General features: G+C 35.4%; 1 protein-coding gene across 5 annotated transcripts in view; it reads left to right on the forward strand.

The window, feature by feature from the left end:
* Positions 1-22,583, forward strand: part of fcho2 (FCH and mu domain containing endocytic adaptor 2) — a 77,478-nt gene that overhangs the window by 29,291 nt on the left and 25,604 nt on the right. For all 5 annotated transcript variants that reach the window (XM_073839677.1, XM_073839679.1, XM_073839678.1 and 2 more), the window contains exons 4-13: positions 120-261; positions 762-914; positions 1,680-1,784; positions 3,077-3,175; positions 12,857-12,953; positions 19,983-20,027; positions 20,227-20,296; positions 21,737-21,761; positions 21,994-22,050; positions 22,250-22,307. In XM_073839677.1, the coding sequence (XP_073695778.1) occupies positions 120-261; positions 762-914; positions 1,680-1,784; positions 3,077-3,175; positions 12,857-12,953; positions 19,983-20,027; positions 20,227-20,296; positions 21,737-21,761; positions 21,994-22,050; positions 22,250-22,307 (851 nt within the window). The remainder of the gene's footprint in view (positions 1-119; positions 262-761; positions 915-1,679; positions 1,785-3,076; positions 3,176-12,856; positions 12,954-19,982; positions 20,028-20,226; positions 20,297-21,736; positions 21,762-21,993; positions 22,051-22,249; positions 22,308-22,583) is intronic.

The raw sequence follows: 22,583 nt of genomic DNA on the forward strand, positions 1-22,583 counted from the left end.
ATAAACACACCTTGGTGTTAAATCACAAATCATGTTTAACACATTTTCCGTTTTATTTGTACGATGTGTGTAGATTATTATGCCTAGAGAAGAAAATGAAACGGCCATTTGTTCCACAGGACGTTTGCGCCGGTGTGGGATGTGTTTAAACAGTCCTCCGAAAAACTGGCAGCGTGTCACATGGAGCTGGTCCGCAAACTTCAAGAGCTCATCAAGGAAGTCCAGAAATATGTGGAGGAACAAGCCAAAAATCATAAGAAGGTATGGGAGCTGCCGTCATCTTTGGTGTTTGATTAATATCCATGTAAGTTTGCTCATAACATGCCACCTAGCAAAGCATGAACCCAATTTCTCAGCTAAATGAGTCTGTGGTACACACGTCATTCCTTAAGAAAAGGTCAGAGGTCTGGTATGTAATCACGCTATGATAAACTCATATCCATCTGTAAATAAATTTAATTAGTAAATAAATAAAATAAGTTGGATATAGAGCAGAATGTACAGCAGTTACCAGTTGAATAAGTGTCAGTCTCATCCTTGAAGTTAGTTCATAGAGCCCAATATAATTTCTAGATGTTCAAAGCTTGTGGCTTTAAGATTGATTTGATTGGATTTCACAGTGGGAAAAACCTTCAAAACTCTGCATGTGCATCAAATTTTCATTGTACAAAATGTAAAAGCAAGCCAAAAGCAGGGCTGTGGAAAAGATTTAAAAAGATGAGAATAACGCTGAAGCTCTTTTTGGATTCTCTGGCTTATAGACCAAGGAGGAGGTGGCGTCTACTCTGGAGGCTGTGCAGAGCATCCAGAGTGTGTCACAGGCCTTACAGAAGAGCAAGGAGAACTACATCAACAAGACGCTAGAGCAAGAACGCATGCGCAAAGAAGGGGCCACACAGAGAGACCTGGACAAGGTACACACACAGACTCCTACATACATGAATAATAGCCTAGAGGTATGGGATTCTATTACTACTGAATACTACTTGAAAGCTTGCCAGATCAATCCATGTAGGTATCTCCCTTCATCCACTGAGTTAAGCTGTGATAGATGTTAGAGGCAATTTAGCAGATACAGTTGAGGTCAGAAGTTTGATCCACAACTGTTTTTTTTTTTTTTTTGTAGTGATAGTTGTTCACGAGTCTCTTCTTTGTCCTAAACAATTAAGCTGCCTGCTGTCCTTGAGAAGAATACCTCAGGTCCCACAAATTCTTTGGTTTTCCAGCATTTTTGTGTATTTGAACCCTTTCCAACAATGATTGTATGCTTTTGAGATCTGTCTTTTCACACTGAGGACAACTGAGGGATGCATATGCAACTATTACAGAAGGTTCAAACGTTCACTGATGCTGGAAGGAAAATCTATGCATTAAGAACCAGGGGGTGAAAACTTTTGAACAGAATGGATGTGTGAACATTTTTTCCTGTTTTGCCTAAGTATCATTTTTTTTATTTAGTTAGAAGATAGTTACATGTTTCCCAGAAGACAAAATAAGTTAAAGATACCTTCATCTTCAAATTTAGAGTATTATAAAGCTAAAAATCATTTGAAACTGTCTTCATGTCTGTGGTCTCCCATGTTTTTTTAAATCAGTTAAGGTTTAAAAATATTCTAGTGTGGCCCAGGTGTCCAAATGTGTAAATTTCTCTCTGTCTGTTTTGTGTTGTTTGTTTTTAGGCTGGATTGAAAGTCAAGAAAGCCACTGAGACCTACAAGTCATATGTGGAGAAATACGCCGCTGCCAAGACAGAATTTGAGCAAAGAATGACAGAAACTGCACAGGTAAGACTGAAGTGTGCATTAGTGTGTTTGTTGAGGCATTGTTGCATTTGGATAATTTTTAGATATTAGAGCTTTTATACAGCTTGATATGGATTAACAACATTAATGCCAGATACACTCAAATTAATAATTAATATCAGACACATTAAATAAATTATTTACATATGTTCCCTGGACCACAAAACCAGTCATAAGTAGCACGGGTATATTTGTAGCAATAGCCAACAATACATTGTATGGGTCAAAATGGTCAATTTTTCTTTTATGCCAAAATTCATTAGGATATTAAGTAGTTCTTCATGTTCCATGAAGATATTTTGTAAATTTCCAACCGTAAATATATCAAAACTTAATTTTTGATTAGTAATATGCATTGCTAAGAACTTAATTTGGACAAATTTAAAGTTGATTTTCTCAATATTTAGATTTTTTTTTTTTGCACCCTTAGATTCCAGATTTTCAAATAGTTGCCAAATATTGTCATATTCTAACAAAAATCAGCTTTCAGATGATACATTTCAATTAAAAATTAAAATAAAAAAAATTGAATATTTTTTTTTAACCTCTGCATTATTTTGTGTTATTTTTTTAATCTCGTCATACCGAAGATCGTAAGCTCACAATTTAATATATAATTTCTAAATATAATGTCTTTTGCCTTTGGTGTTTTAGATTCAGTAGCGTGGAGCAGGAAACACTCTAGCAGCCCCTTACCCATCACGCACTCTTATTTTTCAGTCCCAAATCAGCGCCACGGTGTCCTCAAACATACAAAGCTTAAGTTTTTATTGATGTTTCTTTACATGATCCACACACACATGCACAAACACGTTTTTTCCCTGTGGTCACACATGCTCTGACTTATGCTGTCATTATCTTGTTTCCGCTCATTTCCTCATCTTTTTCTCCTCTTCCACTTCTAAATCTTCTAAAACCCTACTGTCAGTCTGAGAAGAGCATAAACAGCAAATCAGGCATGCAGCCATCCTTGACACACACATCCCACATACACACATGCATATTTATTTTAACTGTGTTTGTGCGTGTTACGCACTTCTTAGCCACTCAGACCACCCAAATAGGCTATTCATAGAGTTGTGCCAACAACATAAGAAGGGGTCTTATGTGGAGTCACACACCCAGGACTGTTGTGGAAAAAAGATTCTGTCTGATTAAGTATCATTACCAACATCTGCTTTCAGCTTCGCTTTTCGAGACTGATTAAAACTAGCATTATCCATTTTTGCACCGTCTCGAAAGATAAGTGTTTTTGTGTGTGTTTGCGTCTACAGAAATTCCAGGGCATTGAAGAGGAGCATGTACTGCGTATGCAGGAGATCATCCATTCATACTGTCAGTCTGTTGAAGAGACGCACATACAGATAGGAGAGGTAAGCAGAGATGTATGCACACAACAAATGACCCTTCAAATTATTTACACAAATGTAAATCTCTAGAGCAACTGAGAAAAAAAAACTTGTTGTTGTTGTTGTTGTTGTTGTTGTTTTTCCCAAATTGTAATTTCCAGTCCTGGAAAATCTATTTTTCTAGTTATGATCTGCTACAATTTTTCCAAGTCACTGTAAAATTGTTTATGAAAAGGTCTGGCAACACTGGATGAAAGGAAAAGTTCACTTTCAGAATGAAAATTTCCTGATAATTTACTCACCCCTATGTCATCCAAGATGTTCATGTCTTTCTCTCTTCAGTCGCAAAAAAAAAAAAAAAAGGAAAACATTTCAGGTATTCTCTCCATATAATGAACTTCAGTGGGAGCCAACAGGTTGAAGGACCAAATTGCAGTTTCAAATGTAGCTTCAAAGGGGAATAAGGGTCTTATCTAGCGAAACGATTGGTCATTTTCAAATTTGTATACTTTTTTTACCACAAATGCTCATCTTGCACTATCTCTTTAGTTAGTTCATGGTCTATGTACTCCAGTTTAAAAAGGTAGGGTAAGGTGAAAAACTCTCATTTTGTCCTCCCAACTTCAAAGTCGTCTGTCAATTTTTGTAAAGAGCATTTTTTTGAACTGGGTTAGTACTTCCGTCTACGTCACGCATATGTGATTACATAATGCTTGAGGTAAAACTAGAGCATTTGTGGTTAAAAAGTGTGTAGATTTGTATTTTTCCTAGAAAATGACGGATTGTTTCACTAGAAAAGACCCTTTTTCCTTGGCTGGGATCATGTAGAGCAGGGGTCACCACACTCGGTCCTGGGGGGCCGGTCCCTACAGAGTTTAGCTCCAACCCTAATCAAACACACCTGAACCAGCTAATCAAGGTCTTAATAGGTATACTTGAAACTTCCAAGCAGCTGTGTTGAGGCAAGTTGGAGCTAAACTCTGCAGGACACCGGCCCTCCAGGATCAAGTTTGGTGAGCCTTTTAAAGCTACATTGAAACTGCAATTTGGACCTTCAACCCGTTGATCCCCATTGAAGTCCACTATATGGAGAAAAATATCCTGGAATGTTTTCCTCAGAAAAGGCAATTTCTTTTCAACTGAAGAAATAAATTAACATCTTGGATGAAGCCTGTGAGTTCTGGCTGTTCTATCATCGTTTAGCTGTAGAGGGCGGCAGAGACCCTTAGATGTGCAGAAGTCAAATAAGCATAAATGACCCTCATAATATGAGGCTGTCTGATCAGTCCTTCCTTATCAACCCTCAAACCAATTGCCACTGATTCACAGTGATTTCTAACATATGAAAACCCTTTTATTCAGTGAAATACATTTTCCGTGCAGGCAACTGAACGCGCACAATCTCATTCCTACACGCCCACAGCGAAACTAGGCATTTTACTTGTTATTGACCACAGAACTGTTGCATCCTCTGGTTTGGGCTTCCTCCTAACCACACACACGCTTGTGTTCAGCTTGAGCCTGAGGAGAAATAAAATTGGATTTTTTCTCTGGTTATGATGTTTATACTGTTTCTATTGCACATATATGAGTAGAATCCTCTTTCAAGGGCACCATCTGCTCATGCAACAGTTGGTGTCACTATTCGTCTGTGTAGGACATTAGTTTTGTCATCTTGATGTAACAAAGGGATCTAGAAGTGGATTGGCAGAGCAAGAAAATGCAACAATGGCGTATGTTTTTGAAAGAAGGCCTAATTCTTTAATCATTATGTATATAAACTTTTCAAGACAAGCTTAACACTGCACAAGCTATGAGACAGTTAAGTGATAGTATATGCTTCTGTAGTATGGTCTGTGATTTCAATGTCATAGAAAAGTGTTTAATCGCCAAATCTCAGGTGAAGTACAACATAACCCTTAGACCCACTACCCACTCCTGTGAAGCACTAACAACAACATAAATCGGTTTCGTTACACGGTCAAACTACTTGCATATACTGTATATAAAAAAATAAGTTATACTTGTTCAGTTAGAAGGTATACAATTTTTAAGAGTGGTTTTATACGTGTAATCAATGTCTTTTTTATTTTCAGTTACATAATTTGCAGTATAGAATAGTTTTTACCTCACAAAAGAGACAGTCTGATTCATTTCAGAGCAATATTATTTTAGTATCTTTGAAATAATATTGTAGATTTTATAAAAATTGTAAACATTTGAATATTTTCCATTATCATTTTAATTGTAAAGATATAGTTATTTGTTTTTTAAATGTCTGTTAAGTTTTTCATGTTTAGTACATCTAGTTATTTGCATTTGCTTTTTTTTAATAAAAGTTTTTTTTTTATGTATTTAGTAAGGCAAGGCAAGTTTATTTATATAGCACATTTCATACACAATGGTAATTCAAAGTGCTGTACATTAGGGCTGCAACGATTCGTCGACGTTGTCGACAAAAATCGATAATAGAAATAGTCGACAATGAATTTCATTGTCGATGTTGTCGCCAGACAACCGAGTGAGGCATCTTTCTGCCGAGAGTCGCACATACGCAGCTTCTATGCTGAGCGATAACATACAGAAATGGCGGCGTCCAACGCAGCAGCTGCGCGTACCAAAACACGCCCGTTTCACACATACTCCGTCTGCAGTACGTTTTTTTTTCCACACCCATGTTAACGGATTAGAACGTTCACAATGTACGGACTGCAAACGCGTTCTGTGTGAAAGCAAAACGAGTCTGTGCTTCTTCTGCACCGCATACGTAACGCACACGGACTGTAGACGCACTGCAGACTGAGTATGTATGAAACAGGAGTAAAGTTTGGGAGCATTTTAGCCTGCTACGGCGAATTAAAATATTACCTGCATGGTTTGTAAAGCAGTCCTTGCGCATCACGGCAGCACCTCTGTGATGCACGAACATTTAAAGAGAAAGCACGTCGGACAGTTGAATGAAACGGAGTTTGGCTGGCCTCGGTAAGATTTAAATAACATGGAAGCCAATACGTTTTGTTTTGGATATACATTTTTGTTTACTGTTTTATTGCTGCTGATGGTTTACAGGAAGAAAATGTTTACTTGATTTTAATTTATTTTTTCTTATAAAACAAATGTGCCTGTCCATTAAAAAAATAATAGAGTTTCTTAATTTATGCATTTATGTCTGTACTGACCGAGCACTGTGCCTAATTGGTTTTAGACAGGGCATTTTTATTTACTTTTAGTATGAATTGGCCTATCAGCAGCAAAATATGCATCTTTTATTGAAGTACCCTCTTCTTTCTTGTGTTTACTATAATTTTCCACATAATTAAAGCAATCTCATGCTAAATTTGAGAAAAATTGAATAATTATCCGATTAGTCGACTAATCGTTTCAATAGTCGGTGACTAGTCGACTATTAAAATAGTCGTTAGTTGCAGCCCTACTGTACATAAAAAGGAATTAAAATCACAATAGCATAAAAATTTAAAATAATAATCACAACAATAAAAACAAAATTAAGAACATTTAAGATGATTAAAAAAAAAATGATTTCAAATTAATTAATACAGTAAAATGATTATACATAAAATAATGCAAACTGTTCGGACGTAGCACAGTGCTCATTCAATAAATGCACAACTAAACAGGTGAGTTTTGAGTCTGCATTTAAATGTGGCTAATGTATTAGCACATCTGATCTCTTCTGGAAGCTGATTCCAACAGTGGGCGGCATAATAGCTAAAAGCGGATTCCCCTTGTTTTGTGTGAACCCTTGATGTTACTAACTGACTCGATCCTAGTGATCTGAGTTGTCTGTTAGGTTTATATTCAGTGAGCATATCTGCAATGTATGTAGGTCCTAGGCCATTGAGTGCTTTATAAATGAGTAGAAGTACTTTAAAATCTATCCTAAACATAACTGGAAGCCAGTGTAAGGACCTAAGGACTGGTGTAATATGCTCTGATTTTTTGGTTCTAGTCAGAATCCTGGCAGCAGCGTTCTGTATGAGCTGCAGCTGTCTAATGGTCTTCTTGGGAAGGCCGGTGAGGAGACCATTACAATAGTCCACCCTGCTGGTGATAAATGCATGAACAAGTTTCTCCAAATCTTGACGGGAAACAAAACATCTAATTCTTGCAATGTTTTTAAGATGATAGTATGCTGATTTAGTTACTGCTTTAACATGACTACTGAAACTGAGGTCTGACTCCAGAATCACACCCAGATTCTTGACTTGATTTTTTGTTTTTTGACCCCTAGTGTCAAGGTACGCATTTACCTTATGAACTTCATCTTTGTTTCCAAATGCAATGACTTCCGTTTTCTCCCTGTTTAACTGTAAAAAGTTTTGGCACATCCAACTGTTAATTTCATCAATGCATTGGCAGAGAGAGTCAATGGGGCTGTAGTCATTTGGCGATAAGGCTAGGTAAATCTGGGTATCATCTGCATAGCTGTGATATGCAATTTGGTTCTTTCTCATTATTTGACTTAGTGGGAGCATATACAGGCTGAACAACAGAGGCGCTAGAATTGAGCCTTGTGGGACTCCGCATGTCATGGACGTCCACTTAGACTTATGTTCTCCTATACTCACATAATAGCCTCTCCCTTCTAAGTATGACCTGAACCATTTGAGAACCATCCCAGAAAGCCCGACCCAGTTTTCCAGTCTATCTAAAAGAATGTTATGATCGACAGTGTCAAACGCAGCACTGAGATCTAGTAATACCAGCACTGATATTTTGCCAGAATCTGAATTTAGGCGAATATCATTTATTATCTTTATGAGCGCTGTCTCTGTGCTATGATGTTGTCTGAAGCCAGATTGGAAATGGTCCAGGTATCCATTTGAGTTTATGTAGTGATTCAGCTGATTGAAAACAACCTTTTCAATAATCTTGCTTATGAACGGAAGATTTGAAATTGGTCTATAGTTGCTCAATATGGTGTTATCAAGATTTTTCTTTTTCAGAAGGGGCTTAACGGCTGCAGTTTTCAGGGAGTTTGGAAAAGTCCCAGAAAGAAGTGAGGTGTTCACCACTTTTAAAAGATCTGCTTCTAGACAGCTAAGCACACTTTTGAAAAAAGATGTGGGAAGTGTGTCGAGGTGGCAGGTTGACGATTTGAGGTGCTTTACTGTTTCTTCCAAAATGTTGCTATCGATTTCTTCAAAAGTCGACATAATGACTTCTTTTTGAAATTGCGGTTGAATCTGTCTGACCTCTGCATAACTTGAGGATGTGCTAATTGTCTTTCTGATATTATTTATCTTCTCAGAAAAGAAGGAAGCAAACTCATCGCACTTGCTGTCAGAGAGCAGTTCACTAGGGATCTGACTAGGGGGGTTTGTTAGTCTCTCAACGGTAGCAAAAAGAGTGCGAGTGTTGTTTAAGTTGCTGTTTATAAGGTTTGAGAAGAATGTTTGTCTGGCTTTACCTAGTTCAACATTGAAAGCATGAAGGCTGTCTTTATAGATGCTATAGTGAATTTCAAGTTTTGTCTTCCGCCACATCCGCTCAGCTTTTCTGCATTGTCTAGTAAACTATAATAACGTTTATATGCATTATAATAACATATAAAATTTAGGATTTATTGAAGATTTTTGAACTATACAGTACATGCTGTCAATCAGCTCCTCTGGTCCACAAACAGGCAAAAAGGACTTGGATACTGAATCAAACTGACAAACACTGAACTGAAGCGCTGTGTGAAAATCTGTAAAACACGTCAACTATGAAAGCAAAGCATTAAGTCAGCAGTGGAGATGTGAGGAAGACATATTGCATTTGTCACCATCTCCTGAGGGCTATAAAAACAAAGACATCAAAGTGATCACCTGGGGAAATAATGTCACTAGCCACATCCTCATTGCGTGCCCTAGCTCTCAACTCTATCCTTCTCCAAAACCTCCAAAACAAATCTTGCTTGCGTTGGATGCGGCTAGTTCTGGTAATGTGGTGAAGTGCTCAGAGTGAAATCAGTGATCATAACACATAATGTAGAGCTTATATGTGACCCTGGACCACAAAACCAGTCATAAGTAGCATGGGTATATTTGTAGCACTAGCCAACAATACATTGTAAAAATGATTGATTTTTCTTTTGTGCCAAAAATCATTAGAATATTAAGTAAAGATCATGTTCCATGAGCATATTTTGTACATTTCCTACGATAAATATATACAAAAACTTCATTTGGACTGCTTTAAAGGTGATTTTTCTCAATATTTAGATTTTTTTGCACCCTCAGATTCCAGATATTCAAATAGTTGTATTTCAGCCCAAATATTGTCCTATCCTAACAAACCATACATCAGTGGAAAGCGTATTTATTTAGCTTTCAGATGATTTGTGAATCTCAATTTGGCAAAAAAATTGAGCCTTTTGACTGGTTTTGTTGTCCAGTGTCACATATATGACCAGATTTTGATTTAATGTGTTTGAAAGATTATGAACCTCTCCAGTGTCACTTTTGATCACGATTTAATGCATTCTTGCTGAGTAAAATATATTTCTATACAGAAAATTATTTAATGAACCTACATTTTCCCCACACACTGGTACAACTGCTGTACATTGAAGAATAGGAGGCTCACTTCTAAATTCTTTGTAGCTTGTATGCGTGATGTGCAACATAAATATAATTTTTTTTAGCTTTCTCTTCCTGTTATCGTCAAACTATCAAATGGCAAAGTCTGCTCTGAAGAATGAGCAGTCTGTGACCTATTTTGCCCAGTCAAGCGACTTCAGACACAAATGCTACCAATTCTTGGTACAGTTGTACAGTCTTTCCTGGCTTTTTAAGAGCTTCCTGGGCCTTTGGTAAAATTGGCAAAGCCAAAGAACAATCATACACTCTAAACAATGCTGGGTTAAAAACAACCCAGCGCTGGGTGAAATATGGACAAACCCAACAATTTGGTTGTTTTGGGTTTGTATTTTTATTTAACTCAACTATTGTTTGAACAAAATATTCTTAAAAATGTTTTTACTTAAAATGAACCCCAAATAGGTTGAAAATGAACATTTATTAGTATCTTCAAGAAATGAACATTGATTAATAAGTTGAATAAATAATAATTAAATACTAATTTTTTTTTTTAATTTGCTTATTAATAAATGTTCACATTTTGATTATTGCTAATGCATCTAGTAATTATGTGTCTGATTTTTAATTTACATTTTAAACCAGTCATGTAGTAATTTTTAAACAATAGTTGAGTTGAATAAAACTACCCAGAAGGTTGGGTTAAACATTTTACCCAGCCGCTGGGTCAAAACAATCAATTCACTGAGTTTGTCCATATTTCATCCAGCATTTTTTAGACTGTACAGACTGTTAAGTTTACATTTATAAATACATTTTGAACTTTTTAAGTTGTATAAGTTACTATAGGTTAACATTTTATTTAAGTTACCTACTGCATTAACTAATGTTAATGAACTCAACCTTATTTTAAAGTGTTGCCAAATATATTATATGTGACCTGGACCACAAAACCAGTCATAAGGGTCTTTTTTTTTTTAAATTGAGATTTATACATGATCTGAAAACTATAAATACGCTTTCCATTAATGTATAATTTGATAGAATAGGACAATATTTGAATATCTGGAGTCTGAAGGTGCAAAAAATCTATTGAGAAGTACAGGTCCTTCTCAAAAGATTAGCATATTGTGATAAAGTTCATTATTTTCTGTAATGTACTGATAAACATTAGACTTTCATATATTTTAGATTCATTACACACAACTGAAGTAGTTCAAGCCTTTTATTGTTTTAATATTGATGATTTTGGCATACAGCTCATGAAAACCCAAAATTCCTATCTCAAAAAATTAGCATATCATGAAAAGGTTCTCTAAAAGAGCTATTAACCTAATCATCTGAATCAACTAATTAACTCTAAACACCTGCAAAAGATTCCTGAGGCTTTTAAAAACTCCCAGCCTGGTTCATTACTCAAAACCGCAATCATGGGTAAGACTGCCGACCTGACTGCTGTCCAGAAGGCCATCATTGACACCCTCAAGCAAGAGGGTAAGACACAGAAAGAAATTTCTGAACGAATAGGCTGTTCCCAGAGTGCTGTATCAAGGCACCTCAGTGGGAAGTCTGTGGGAAGGCAAAAGTGTGGCAGAAAACGCTGCACAACGAGAAGAGGTGACCGGACCCTGAGGAAGATTGTGGAGAAGGACCGATTCCAGACCTTGGGGGACCTGCGGAAGCAGTGGACTGAGTCTGGAGTAGAAACATCCAGAGCCACCGTGTACAGGCGTGTGCAGGAAATGGGCTACAGGTGCCGCATTCCCCAGGTCAAGCCACTTTTGAACCAGAAACGGCAGCAGAAGCGCCTGACCTGGGCTACAGAGAAGCAGCACTGGACTGTTGCTCAAATTTTGCATGTCATTCGGAAATCAAGGTGCCAGAGTCTGGAGGAAGACTGGGGAGAGGGAAATGCCAAAATGCCTGAAGTCCAGTGTCAAGTACCCACAGTCAGTGATGGTCTGGGATGCCATGTCAGCTGCTGGTGTTGGTCCACTGTGTTTTATCAAGGGCAGGGTCAATGCAGCTAGCTATCAGGAGATTTTGGAGCACTTCATGCTTCCATCTGCTGAAAAGCTTTATGGAGATGAAGATTTCATTTTGCAGCACGACCTGGCACCTGCTCACAGTGCCAAAACCACTGGTAAATGGTTTACTGACCATGGTATTACTGTGCTCAATTGGCCTGCCAACTCTCCTGACCTGAACCCCATAGAGAATCTGTGGGATATTGTGAAGAGAAAGTTGAGAGACGCAAGACCCAACACTCTGGATGAGCTTAAGGCCGCTATCGAAGCATCCTGGGCCTCCATAACACCTCAGCAGTGCCACAGGCTGATTGCCTCCATGCCACGCCGCATTGAAGCAGTCATTTCTGCAAAAGGATTCCCGACCAAGTATTGAGTGCATAACTGAACATAATTATTTGAAGGTTGACTTTTTTTGTATTAAAAACACTTTTCTTTTATTGGTCGGATGAAATATGCTAATTTTTTGAGATAGGAATTTTGGGTTTTCATGAGCTGTATGCCAAAATCATCAATATTAAAACAATAAAAGGCTTGAACTACTTCAGTTGTGTGTAATGAATCTAAAATATATGACAGTCTAATGTTTATCAGTACATTACAGAAAATAATGAACTTTATCACAATGTGATAATTTTTTGAGAAGGACCTGTATATACAAAAAAAAAAAAGTATTGAGAAAATCGCATTCAAAATTGTCCAAATGAAGTTCTAGCAATCCATATTACAAAAAAAAAAAATTAAGTTTAGATATATTTACAGTAGGAAATTTACAAAATATCTCCATGGAACACCATGGATCTTTACTTAATATCCTAATGATTTTACAATGTATTGTTGGTTATTGCTACAAATATACCCGTGCTACTTAAGACTGGTTTTGTGGTCCAGGGTCACACATTGATATTTGATATTTTGGTCACACTTTAAGATCCAATTCTCGCTATTAACAAACTATTTGCTCCTTACCTACTTTATGTATACTAAAAAACTTTTGTATAGCATATGGTTTTTAAACCCTTTTATTATTTTGAGTTGATACTTCTATATACAAATAGTTTATTTCTCTGTTACGTTGTTGCGTTGAAAGTACTGAATAAGTGCATTTCATTTTCATCTTTTTTATTATTTTGAAGGTGCAAGAAGAGTTTGTGAAGAACATGGAGAACACTTCCGTCGAGAGCCTCATACAGAAACTGGCAGAAACCAAAGGGACCGGCAAAGAGAGGCCAGGTAGGACGGCTAAATCTCCCACACACAGCATTAACCTCTGCCACTGCACTACTTTGCTCTTGATATTATTAACAAGAATGGTCATGAGTTCATAACCAGCTGACTAAATGATGGAAATGAGCATTAGAAATGAGTGTTAGTTTGCACTGTATACACACTAGGACTACTTGACTGCTTGACTTGATTGCTGTAGCAGAGTTGAGTTTACACTGGAGGATTTGTGGAGCTCTGACCCTTACGGGGGTTTTTAGCCCAGGTCACATGCTAACGCTAGCGTCACATGCTAAGTGGAATGTCAAGCTCGCCCACCTTTACATGAGATTAAGCCACTTGAGATTGATAGAGCTTGACACGACTTCACTTCCCCCTGTGCTCTTGCTATTTTTCCTCACTTATCCCTCCGTGATCTTTCATTTGACCTCCTGCTTCTCCCTCCTTTCATAGGGTGGAAGTTTTTTCACATTTCACATAGAGAATATAATCTTGCTTGAAGCTAAAGGGGTGTGGGGCGTAATTAAACCAGTTTAGCCAGCAATTACGTTAACAATATAAATGTTGTACACTAGACATTGGATTTTGGCTGTGTCTTGGCTTGAAAGCTGTATGTTGTCTTAGAATATTTTCTGTCTTAGTGATGCTTTAAAATTTGCTGTGTTGTTAAAACATCCTGATACAGTAATATTGGCTCAGCCAATGGTGTGAGTTGGGGTGGAACTATCTGTTTTTTTGTTTTGTTTTGTTTTGTCTAGTGACATATATGGAGTGTTGTGGAAACCATTTTGAAAACAATATTTTTTTTTTCATTGCTGTTTGGTGACGCTAATGTAAAACACAGAAATTAAACACTTAAGCTGTAATACTTCTGTTTTTTTACAGCTTTTATATTATATTATATTATGTTATATTAATGACAAAAAATGATTATATGAATAACTACTAATATGATACAAATTGTTGGTAAGATTTTTTGTAATAATTTTGTAATATTGTGAAATATTATTACAATTGAGAATAGTCATAGTCATATTTGCACTTACTGCATTTGTTCTTAGTAATATATGCTATTTACACACATTATTTCCATTGTCCGGTTTTACCTGTTTAGACAAACTTGCTGATTTGTTATAATGAATAGAAAATAATACAGATCTGTGAATCTTTCTAATTTGGCTATTATTTGGAAAGGCTGATGACACAAACACATTTTGATTGTTTTGTTTTGCTTTTTGCATTGTTTTGTTTCATTTTATTTTGTAGTTGGTTGGTTTGCTTTGCTTTGCCTAGTTTTATTTTGTTTCACTTTTTTTAATTTTGCTTTGTTTTTGCATTTTTTTTGTTTCATTCTATTTTGTAGTTCTTTTGATTTGTTAGGTTTTGTTTGCCCTGTTTTGTTTCACTTTATTTATTTATTTATTTATTTATTTATTTTTGCTTTGTTTATTTTTTTTATTTTTGTAGTGGTTTGGTTTGGTTTACCTTGCTTTGTTTTGTTTAGTTTTGATTTATTCTTCTTTTGCTTTAAATTGTTTTGCATTTTGTTTTGTTTTGTCTGACTTGTTTTGTTTTAGTTTCACTGTTTTTATGTATTTATTGTTAGCTTTGTTTTGCATTGTTTTGTTTTATTATAGTTTTGTAGTTGTTTTAGTTTGGTTTGCCTTGTTTTGTTTTGCTTGATTTTTTTTCTTTTGCTTTTTTTTGCATGTTTTGTTTGTTTATTTTTATAGTTTTGTTTGCATTGTTTTATTTTGTTTCACTTTATTGATTTTAGCTTTGTTTTTGCATTGTTTCTTTTAATTTTTTGTAGTTTTGTTTGCCTAGTTTTGTTTTGTTTCCCCGTATTTATTTTTTGCTTTGTTTTTGCATTGTTTTGTTTCATTTTTTACTTTTCTTTTAGTTTGGTTTGGTTTAGTTTGTCTTGCTGTATTTTATTTTATTTTATTTTATTTTATTTTATTATTTTGATTTGCTTTGTTTTTGAATTGTTGAATTGTTTGTTTTATTTTTGTAAGCGTAAATAGCAGAATTTTTAGCATGCTATTTACACTAAGTGCAAATAGTGATATATTCTATTTACACTATGTGAAAATAGGAGTATTTTCTTTGCAATAATAGTAGTTACATGCTGTTTATACTACTCAAATAGTGGCAGATATCTGCACCTCAGTATTATAGTACATTATAAAACAGTATGCAATAATATTGTTGAGTGTAAATTATCATTTTTATTAAAATGATTACATGGATTCTGCTTTGGGTCAATAAAGCCCTCCCTACACCTACAGTAACCTTAAACAATAAAAACCAGTGAGTCACGTTATTTTGCACTTTCGATTATTTCCTTCATTTTTTTCCCCGATGTGATTTGTGATGTGAAAAGGGAGAAGAACGAGTTCGGTAAAAAGCGGATTTGAACTCTGACACAATTTGCTGAATGCCTCGGTGTCACATGAAATCTTTCGGAAAGTATTTTAATATGCTGATTTGGTACTCAAGAAACGTGTTTTCTTCTTATTAATTATTATCCGACTCAAAATTTCTGTATGCAGTGTATGCAGTGTATGGATGTATAAGTGTGTGTATATATTGTATTCCATACACAGGTAGCCCAGTTAAACTATGTATGTGCATATAGTGACTCCACAGGGGTCTACTGAGCGCTCAAGCTTTTGGTTGCCCTTCATTTGTTTTGACAGCAGAATTAATTGAGACTAAAAACTGTTTTGGTCAACAAAACATTCCTTCCCCTATATCAAGCTGTTCATTAGGGATTGCGCCGCTGTCAAAGCAATAACCTGTGTGGCACGCTGATGAAATCAGAGCAGCCCTAACCAGCATAGAGAGAGAGAGGTTGAACAAACTTTGTACCACGGAAACAACCCCGAAGTGACACGCTGGGCTGTAGGGAGGTTGCAAGAGCAGTTCAGCAATATCCAGCTGGGATGTGAACTGGCCGCCGGCCAGACACGCAAACTCTACTTGCTGCGCCATCCGAGAGCCTATGCTCAGCATATGCAATTTAAAAAAAAAAAAACACACATCCTCCGTTAATGCATGACTGCATGCAACTCTCATATACAAACACACATGTACGAGCATTCACAAAAGCACATATTTACCTAGCTATCTAAATAAGAACATACCTTAGACTTTTGTTGTTGTTTTAAATAAATATCTAATTATAATTACAAAAGACCAGCCATTATAGGAACCCAACTTTTTTTTTTTACTTTTTGACCTATTCTTTTTGAGGACAATCGAAAGGATGGTTTTGTTAGATTTAGCTAACTTCTGTGGACATTTTTCAGCAATGTTTCCTCAAAGTATTGCTATAAACCCACACGCACATAAATACACACATGCGTTCATGTAAACGAAGCAGTCTGTCTGTTTACGTAAGCATAAACAAAACCTAATACCCCTTTTCCAGATTTAGATGGCATTGTTGTGTCTGATGTTTGGGTTTGTGTGCATAAATATTGTTAGATGGAGCCTGGAAGTGTTGTCATTTGCACCGTTCCTCGCCTGACATCACTTAATTAGATCAAACTTGTTTGTCAGTCCTGCAGCTGCATGGAAATCATAGAGATCTATCTCCATTGTCTGGTTTTATAAACCTGTTTAGACAAATTGGCTGATTTGTTGTAATGAATAGAAAAGAAGAAAGATTTGTGCATGGTTCTAATTTGGCTATTATTTGGAGACAAGGCTGATGAAAATTTGAGCAAAAATCTGACACAACCTCCTTTTGTGGATGTCCTCAAAAGGATTTTTTTTTTTTTTTTTTGCTTCTGTCACGTGAAACAATGAGGTCAGGGTCCAAGATGCAGGGAAGAAGAAGTTTAATAAAACAAATAAACAAACACAACAAAAAGCCAACACGGCCAGAACACCACATAAACTCAGAAGAACAAAACAAGGACAAGGTCTAGAGCCGGGATCTCACACACACAGACAGGATACAAAAAAACATGTAATGCAACCAGAATGATGAGTGGAAAATGAGAGTTCTTATAGTCCGGATAATAGTGAACAGGTGTGAGTGTAATGATGAGTGCTAATGACAAGACAGGAGTGAACGATCAGGGAAGTGCAGTGCAAGGGGAACAGCGACCTCAGGTGGCTGAGGGAAAACCCCACAGCCCAGATCATGACAGCTTCATTATTTATTAATTTTATTTTTATTATTTGCTTTGTTTCTGCATTGTTTTGTTTCATTTTATTTTTGTAGCTGTTTGGTTTGGTTTGCCTTGCTTTGTTTTGTTTTGTTTCTTAATTGTTTTGGTTTATTTTTGTGGTTGTTTGGTTTGCCTTGCTTTGTTTTGTTTCTGCATTGTTTTGGTTTATTTGTGTAGTTGTTTTGTTTGGTTTGCCTTGTTTTGCTTTATTTATTTGCTTTGTTTTTGCATAGTTTTGTTTCATTGTATTTTTGTAGTTGTTGGGTTTTGTTTGCTTAGATTTGTTTTGTTTTTGCATTGTTTTGTTTGATTTTGTTTTGATTGTTTCGCTTTATTTTATTTATTTGCTTTTGCATAGTTTTGTCTCTTATTTTTGTAGTTGTTTGGTTTGGTTTTGTTTAGTTTACTTAGCTTTTTGTTTTGTTTTTTGCTTTATGTTTGAATGGTTTTGTTTCATTTTATTTTTGTAGGTGTTTTGTTTGGTTTACATTGTTTTGTTTAGTTTTTTTTGTTTCACATTATTTTTTTGCTTTATTTTTGCATCGTTTTGTTGCATTTTATTTTGTAGTTGGTTTGGTTTTGTTTGCCTTGCTTTGTTTTTGCATTGTTGTGTTCCATTTAATTTTTTTTTATTGTTTTGTTTGGTTCGGTTTTGTTTGCAATGCTTTTTTTTGTTTTGCTTTCTTTTGTATTTATATTTTCTCCTTTGTTTTGCATAGTTTTTAGTTTTATTTTTGTTGGGTTTGTTTTTGTTAGCCTGGCTTTGTTTTGTTTCGCTTTATTTTTCCTTTTGCTTTGTTTTTGCATTGTTTTGTTTCATTTTATTTTTGTAGTTTTATTTGATTTGATTTGGTTTGCTGTGCTTTTTGTTTTGCCTTTATTCATTTATTTATTGCTTTGTTTTTGCATTGTTTTGTTTCATTTTATTTTTGTAGTTGTTTGGTTTGGTTTTGTTTGCCTTGCTTTTTGTTTTGTTTTGCTTTCTTTTTTTTGCTTTGTTTTTGCATTGTTTTGTTTCTCATTTTATTTTTGTAGTTTGGTTTTGTTTGCCTTGCTTTGCTTTTTGTTTTGTTTCGCTAGTTTTTCCTTTTTGCTTTGTTTTTGCATTTATTTTGTAGTTTTTTGCTTTTGTTTATATATAAGTGTACAGCATTTAAATAAATAGAATAATTTGATATGTTGGGATTATGATGTCAATTGAAGTAGGTCTTTCATTTTTTTCCGTGTGTGTGTGTGTGTGTGTGTGTGTGTGTGTGTGTGTGTGTGTGTGTGAACTGACAGTTTGTGACCTTTAGTTCTGATTTTGTGATCAGAGATGAGCTTAAACAAACAGTAACAGAGAGATAGGAGAGTGAACTGATCTGGTGCAGTAGAGTAGATCAGTCATACTGTATCTACGTCAGCGTGTGTGCTGTGTGCCTGTCGTGACTGCACTGAACAGTACGCTCACGGCCGCTGATCTCCAGGGAAACTCTATTGAACCGCTTGAGTTAAATATCACACGCTTTTGTTTTTTCAGGTCAGGGCATTTTCTGTGCAATGAAAATAGCACCCCGGGCTCTCTTGCTGAGGTCTGGTAGTAGTAAAATGCTGTCTTTCGTTTTCTTGGACAAGCATTAGCTTTTACGCGCATTAACACAAAAGAAAACGCGCTCTAAAGGGCTCTTAGAGCCCTAAGGGGCATCTCTCCTCTCTTTACGGCCAGTCACGAAAGCACAGAATTAATATTTATATGCTGTTCATTGTATTTATTAAGAATCTACAACCGAACTAAATGAGGTTAGTTCTATTATTCTGTTAGTTCTATTATTCTGCATTTTAACTTATCTCTAAAATAAAATATTGGCTGACATGTTGTTAGGTCATGACTGCAAAATCATGAGCAGCGAAAACACAGTGAAATTGGCAGAGTTTGTTTGTGTCAGTATGGAAATGGGTCATGTTGAACGTGTAAAAGCTTGGAGGTAAAAATGCAAAATTGATGAGCAAGAAATGAAGCGTGCAGTTTGTTGTTGTTTTGCAGCCGTCTGTGTGTCATTTCACTGTTATATTAGTTCATATTTTCAGTGCAGACTAGTGTACAGAAATTGACTTAGTGCTATCAGTGCTGCACATCATTGTATTGGAATTGTGTGTTTATTTGATTTCTGAGGTTAAAAACAGAAGTGGTTTCAGGCATGTGTGTGTGTGTGTGTGTGTGTGTGTGTGTGTGTGTGTGTGTACATGGTATTCATCACGTTGTGGGGACCAAATGTCCCCACAAGGATAGGAATACCAGTAGATTTTGACCTTGTGGGGACATTTCTTAGGTCCCCATGAGGAAACAGGCTTATAAATCATGCACAATGAGTTTTTTTGAGGAAGTAAAAGTATGCACAATCTCCTGTGAGGGCTAGGTTTAGGTGTAGGGTAGGTGTAGGGCGATAGAAAGTACGGTTTGTACAGTATGAAAACCATTACGCCTATGGAATGTCCCCATAAAACATGTAAACCCAACGTGTGTGTGTGTGTGTGTGTGTGTGTGTGTGTGTGTGTGTGTGTGGGCGCATCTATCAGTGTGTGTTGTATGTTGGCTGTGAATGCTCTGGCTTAAAGGGGAAGTCAGATTGTGCTGATTGCCACCAGACCTACTGATGACTCTGTAAATTTGCTTGCCAAAAACAAAAAATCTGAATTACGTGTGTGTGACTTTTTGTAGATTCAAATGCATGATTTTATGAAACACTGTAAAAACATATATTAAAAAATATTAGTTTAAATACTAAATATTACACCATATCATAATTCTTGAATTCAAGATTGTAACATGACATGCCTTCAATCTTTTGTATTTGTTTGTCTGCTGTCATTACAGGCCCCATTGAATTTGAGGAATGTAACGTCTCAATTGCCACAGAAGGTCTGTATTATTTTTTTCTCTGTTCCCATTTATATTTATTGTTATATAATTTCTGTCTCTTATAACATCTCTTTTTAATGATTTACTTAGAATTTTAGTTTTCTGTTTTCTGTTTAAAAAGCATAATATCCATTTTAAGATCTGTTTCAGATGCAACCATATTCGTCTAGATTTGTAATAATCATTGCTGTCTGTTTAGTTGCAAAACCCAGAAAAAGGAAAACCTTTGCCATACCAGGCAGACGGAGAGATAAAGACACAGATTCCACGTAAGTGTTTACTGTTACTTTAATGTGATCTCACTTCATGATTTTTTTAAATATATTTTTCCAATATATTTTTTTAACCAAATTCTCAAACTTACTGTTTTTTGATAATATTTTGTGTAATACTGGTAAAACTTTACAATACCGCAAAACCAGTCATACGGGTCAGTTTTTTAAAATTGAGATTTATACATCAAGCTGAATAAATTTCCATTGATGTATAGTTTGTTACGATGGGACAAAATTTGATAAAGATACAACTATTTGAAAATCTGGAATCTGAAGATGCAGAAAAATTTAAATATTGTGAAAATTGCCCTTAAAGTTGTCCAAATAAAGTTCTTAGCAATGCATATTACTAATCAAAAATGAAGTTTTGATATTTTTATGGTAGGAAATGTACAAAATATCTCAATGGAACATAATCTTTACTTAATATCCTAATGAATTTTGGCATAAATGAAAAATAGATAATTTTGACACATACAATGTATTTCTGGCTATTGCTACAAACATATCTGTGCTACTAAAGACACATTTGTTAACATTGGATAATGTATTAACTAACTTGAACAAATAATGAACAATACATTTATTACACTATTTATTAATCATTGTTAATGTTAGTAAAAGTGCATTGACTAATGTTAACAAACGCAATTTTTTAATAATGCATTAGTAGATGCTAAAATTAACATTAATATTAATAAATGCTGTAGAAGTATTACTCATTCTTGGTTCATGTTAACTAAAGTAGTTAACTAAAGTTAACTAATAACCTTATTGTAAAGTGTTCCTGAGATACTTTATTATGTGACCTTGGACCACAAAACCAGTCATAAGGTTAAATTTTACAAAACTGAGATATATACATCATATGAAAGCTTTCTACTGATGTATGGTTTGTTAGGATAGGACAATATTTGGCCGAGATACATCTATTTGAAAATCTGGAATCTAAGGGTGCAAAAAAATCAAAATACTGAGAAAATCACCTTTAAAGTTCTCCAAATGAAGTTCTTAACAATGCATATTACTAATCAAAAATTACATTTTGATAGGTTTACAGTAGGAATTTTACAAAAAATCTTAATGTAACATGATCTTTACTTAATTTCCTAATGATTTTTGACATAAAAGAAAAATCAATCATTTTGACCCATACAATGTATTTTTGGCTATTGCTACAAATATACCCCAGCGACTTAAGACTGGTTTTGTGGTCCAGGGTCACATATGTAGAACATTTTATATGAGGAATATGAAATCTAAGTAAACTTGTTAATAACTTATTAAAAACTTATAGTAAAATTAAGAAAACTTATTTTTGGTATGTCGAGTTCTTGTAATTTAGACCAATAATGATTATTATTTACATAATAATTTTGCAGTTGTGGTAAAATGAAGTTTAACTTTCTATAAACTTTTCTGTGTCTTGAATAGTGAATCGGCTGAAGTAGAAGCAGTTGTAAGTCCACATTTTTCTTTTTTCTATATAATCGTTAACTTTGTTATTATTAGAGAAAATAATTCATATTTTGAATGTTACAGTACATTAATACACTACTAACAGTGTTTTTCTACGATTTCATAATATGAAACTCATTCTCTTCTGATCAAAGTACGCTCTTTCTTGTTATTTTGGAGAAACTCCATTTGAGTCGCACCCACAAAGCTCCTTTTGTTCGTCTTTCTTTCAGAACGCTTCCAACGGAGCTCCCCCGGGCTTCTACGGTGCTATAGATCTTCATAACGCTGTGAGTGGTGACCTAATGTTGTTGAAGGATTGTCTATAATTCTTACAATGTTAAGTAAAGACAACATAGTGTAAATGCTTCTTGCGATATTGCTAACAATAGTGTGTTTTACCTCAGTCGGACTCTCCCTGTGTTGTGATGTATTGAAGAGTGTGAATAATAGGATTTAGTCTGTGGTGTGTTCTGTGTTTTTCTGCAGAATGTGCCTCAGCTGGACGAGGAGGGCTTCTGTATCCGACCAGAAGTCAGCGAGAATGATATCCTTTCTCCAGATCCATCTCTTCCCTCACACGCACACACTTTCATCTCAGACTTTGAAACTCTTTCATCGCCTGTACTCTATAAATTGTAAACTTTTTTTTTTTTTTTGGCTTGAGAACAGTGGTAACTTTCTTTGTTGCACTTTTATTTGAATCACTGCCAAGTCAGATTTTCTTCATCTGTTTTCTTTACCAAATCTGCGTCATCACTCTGTGCGGACTAGAATGTTAAAAAAATTAAACAAAATACACAGCCCATGATACTATAGAGAA

The sequence above is a fragment of the Garra rufa genome, chromosome 5, assembly GCF_049309525.1.
Source record: "Garra rufa chromosome 5, GarRuf1.0, whole genome shotgun sequence".
Lineage (NCBI taxonomy): Eukaryota > Metazoa > Chordata > Actinopteri > Cypriniformes > Cyprinidae > Garra > Garra rufa.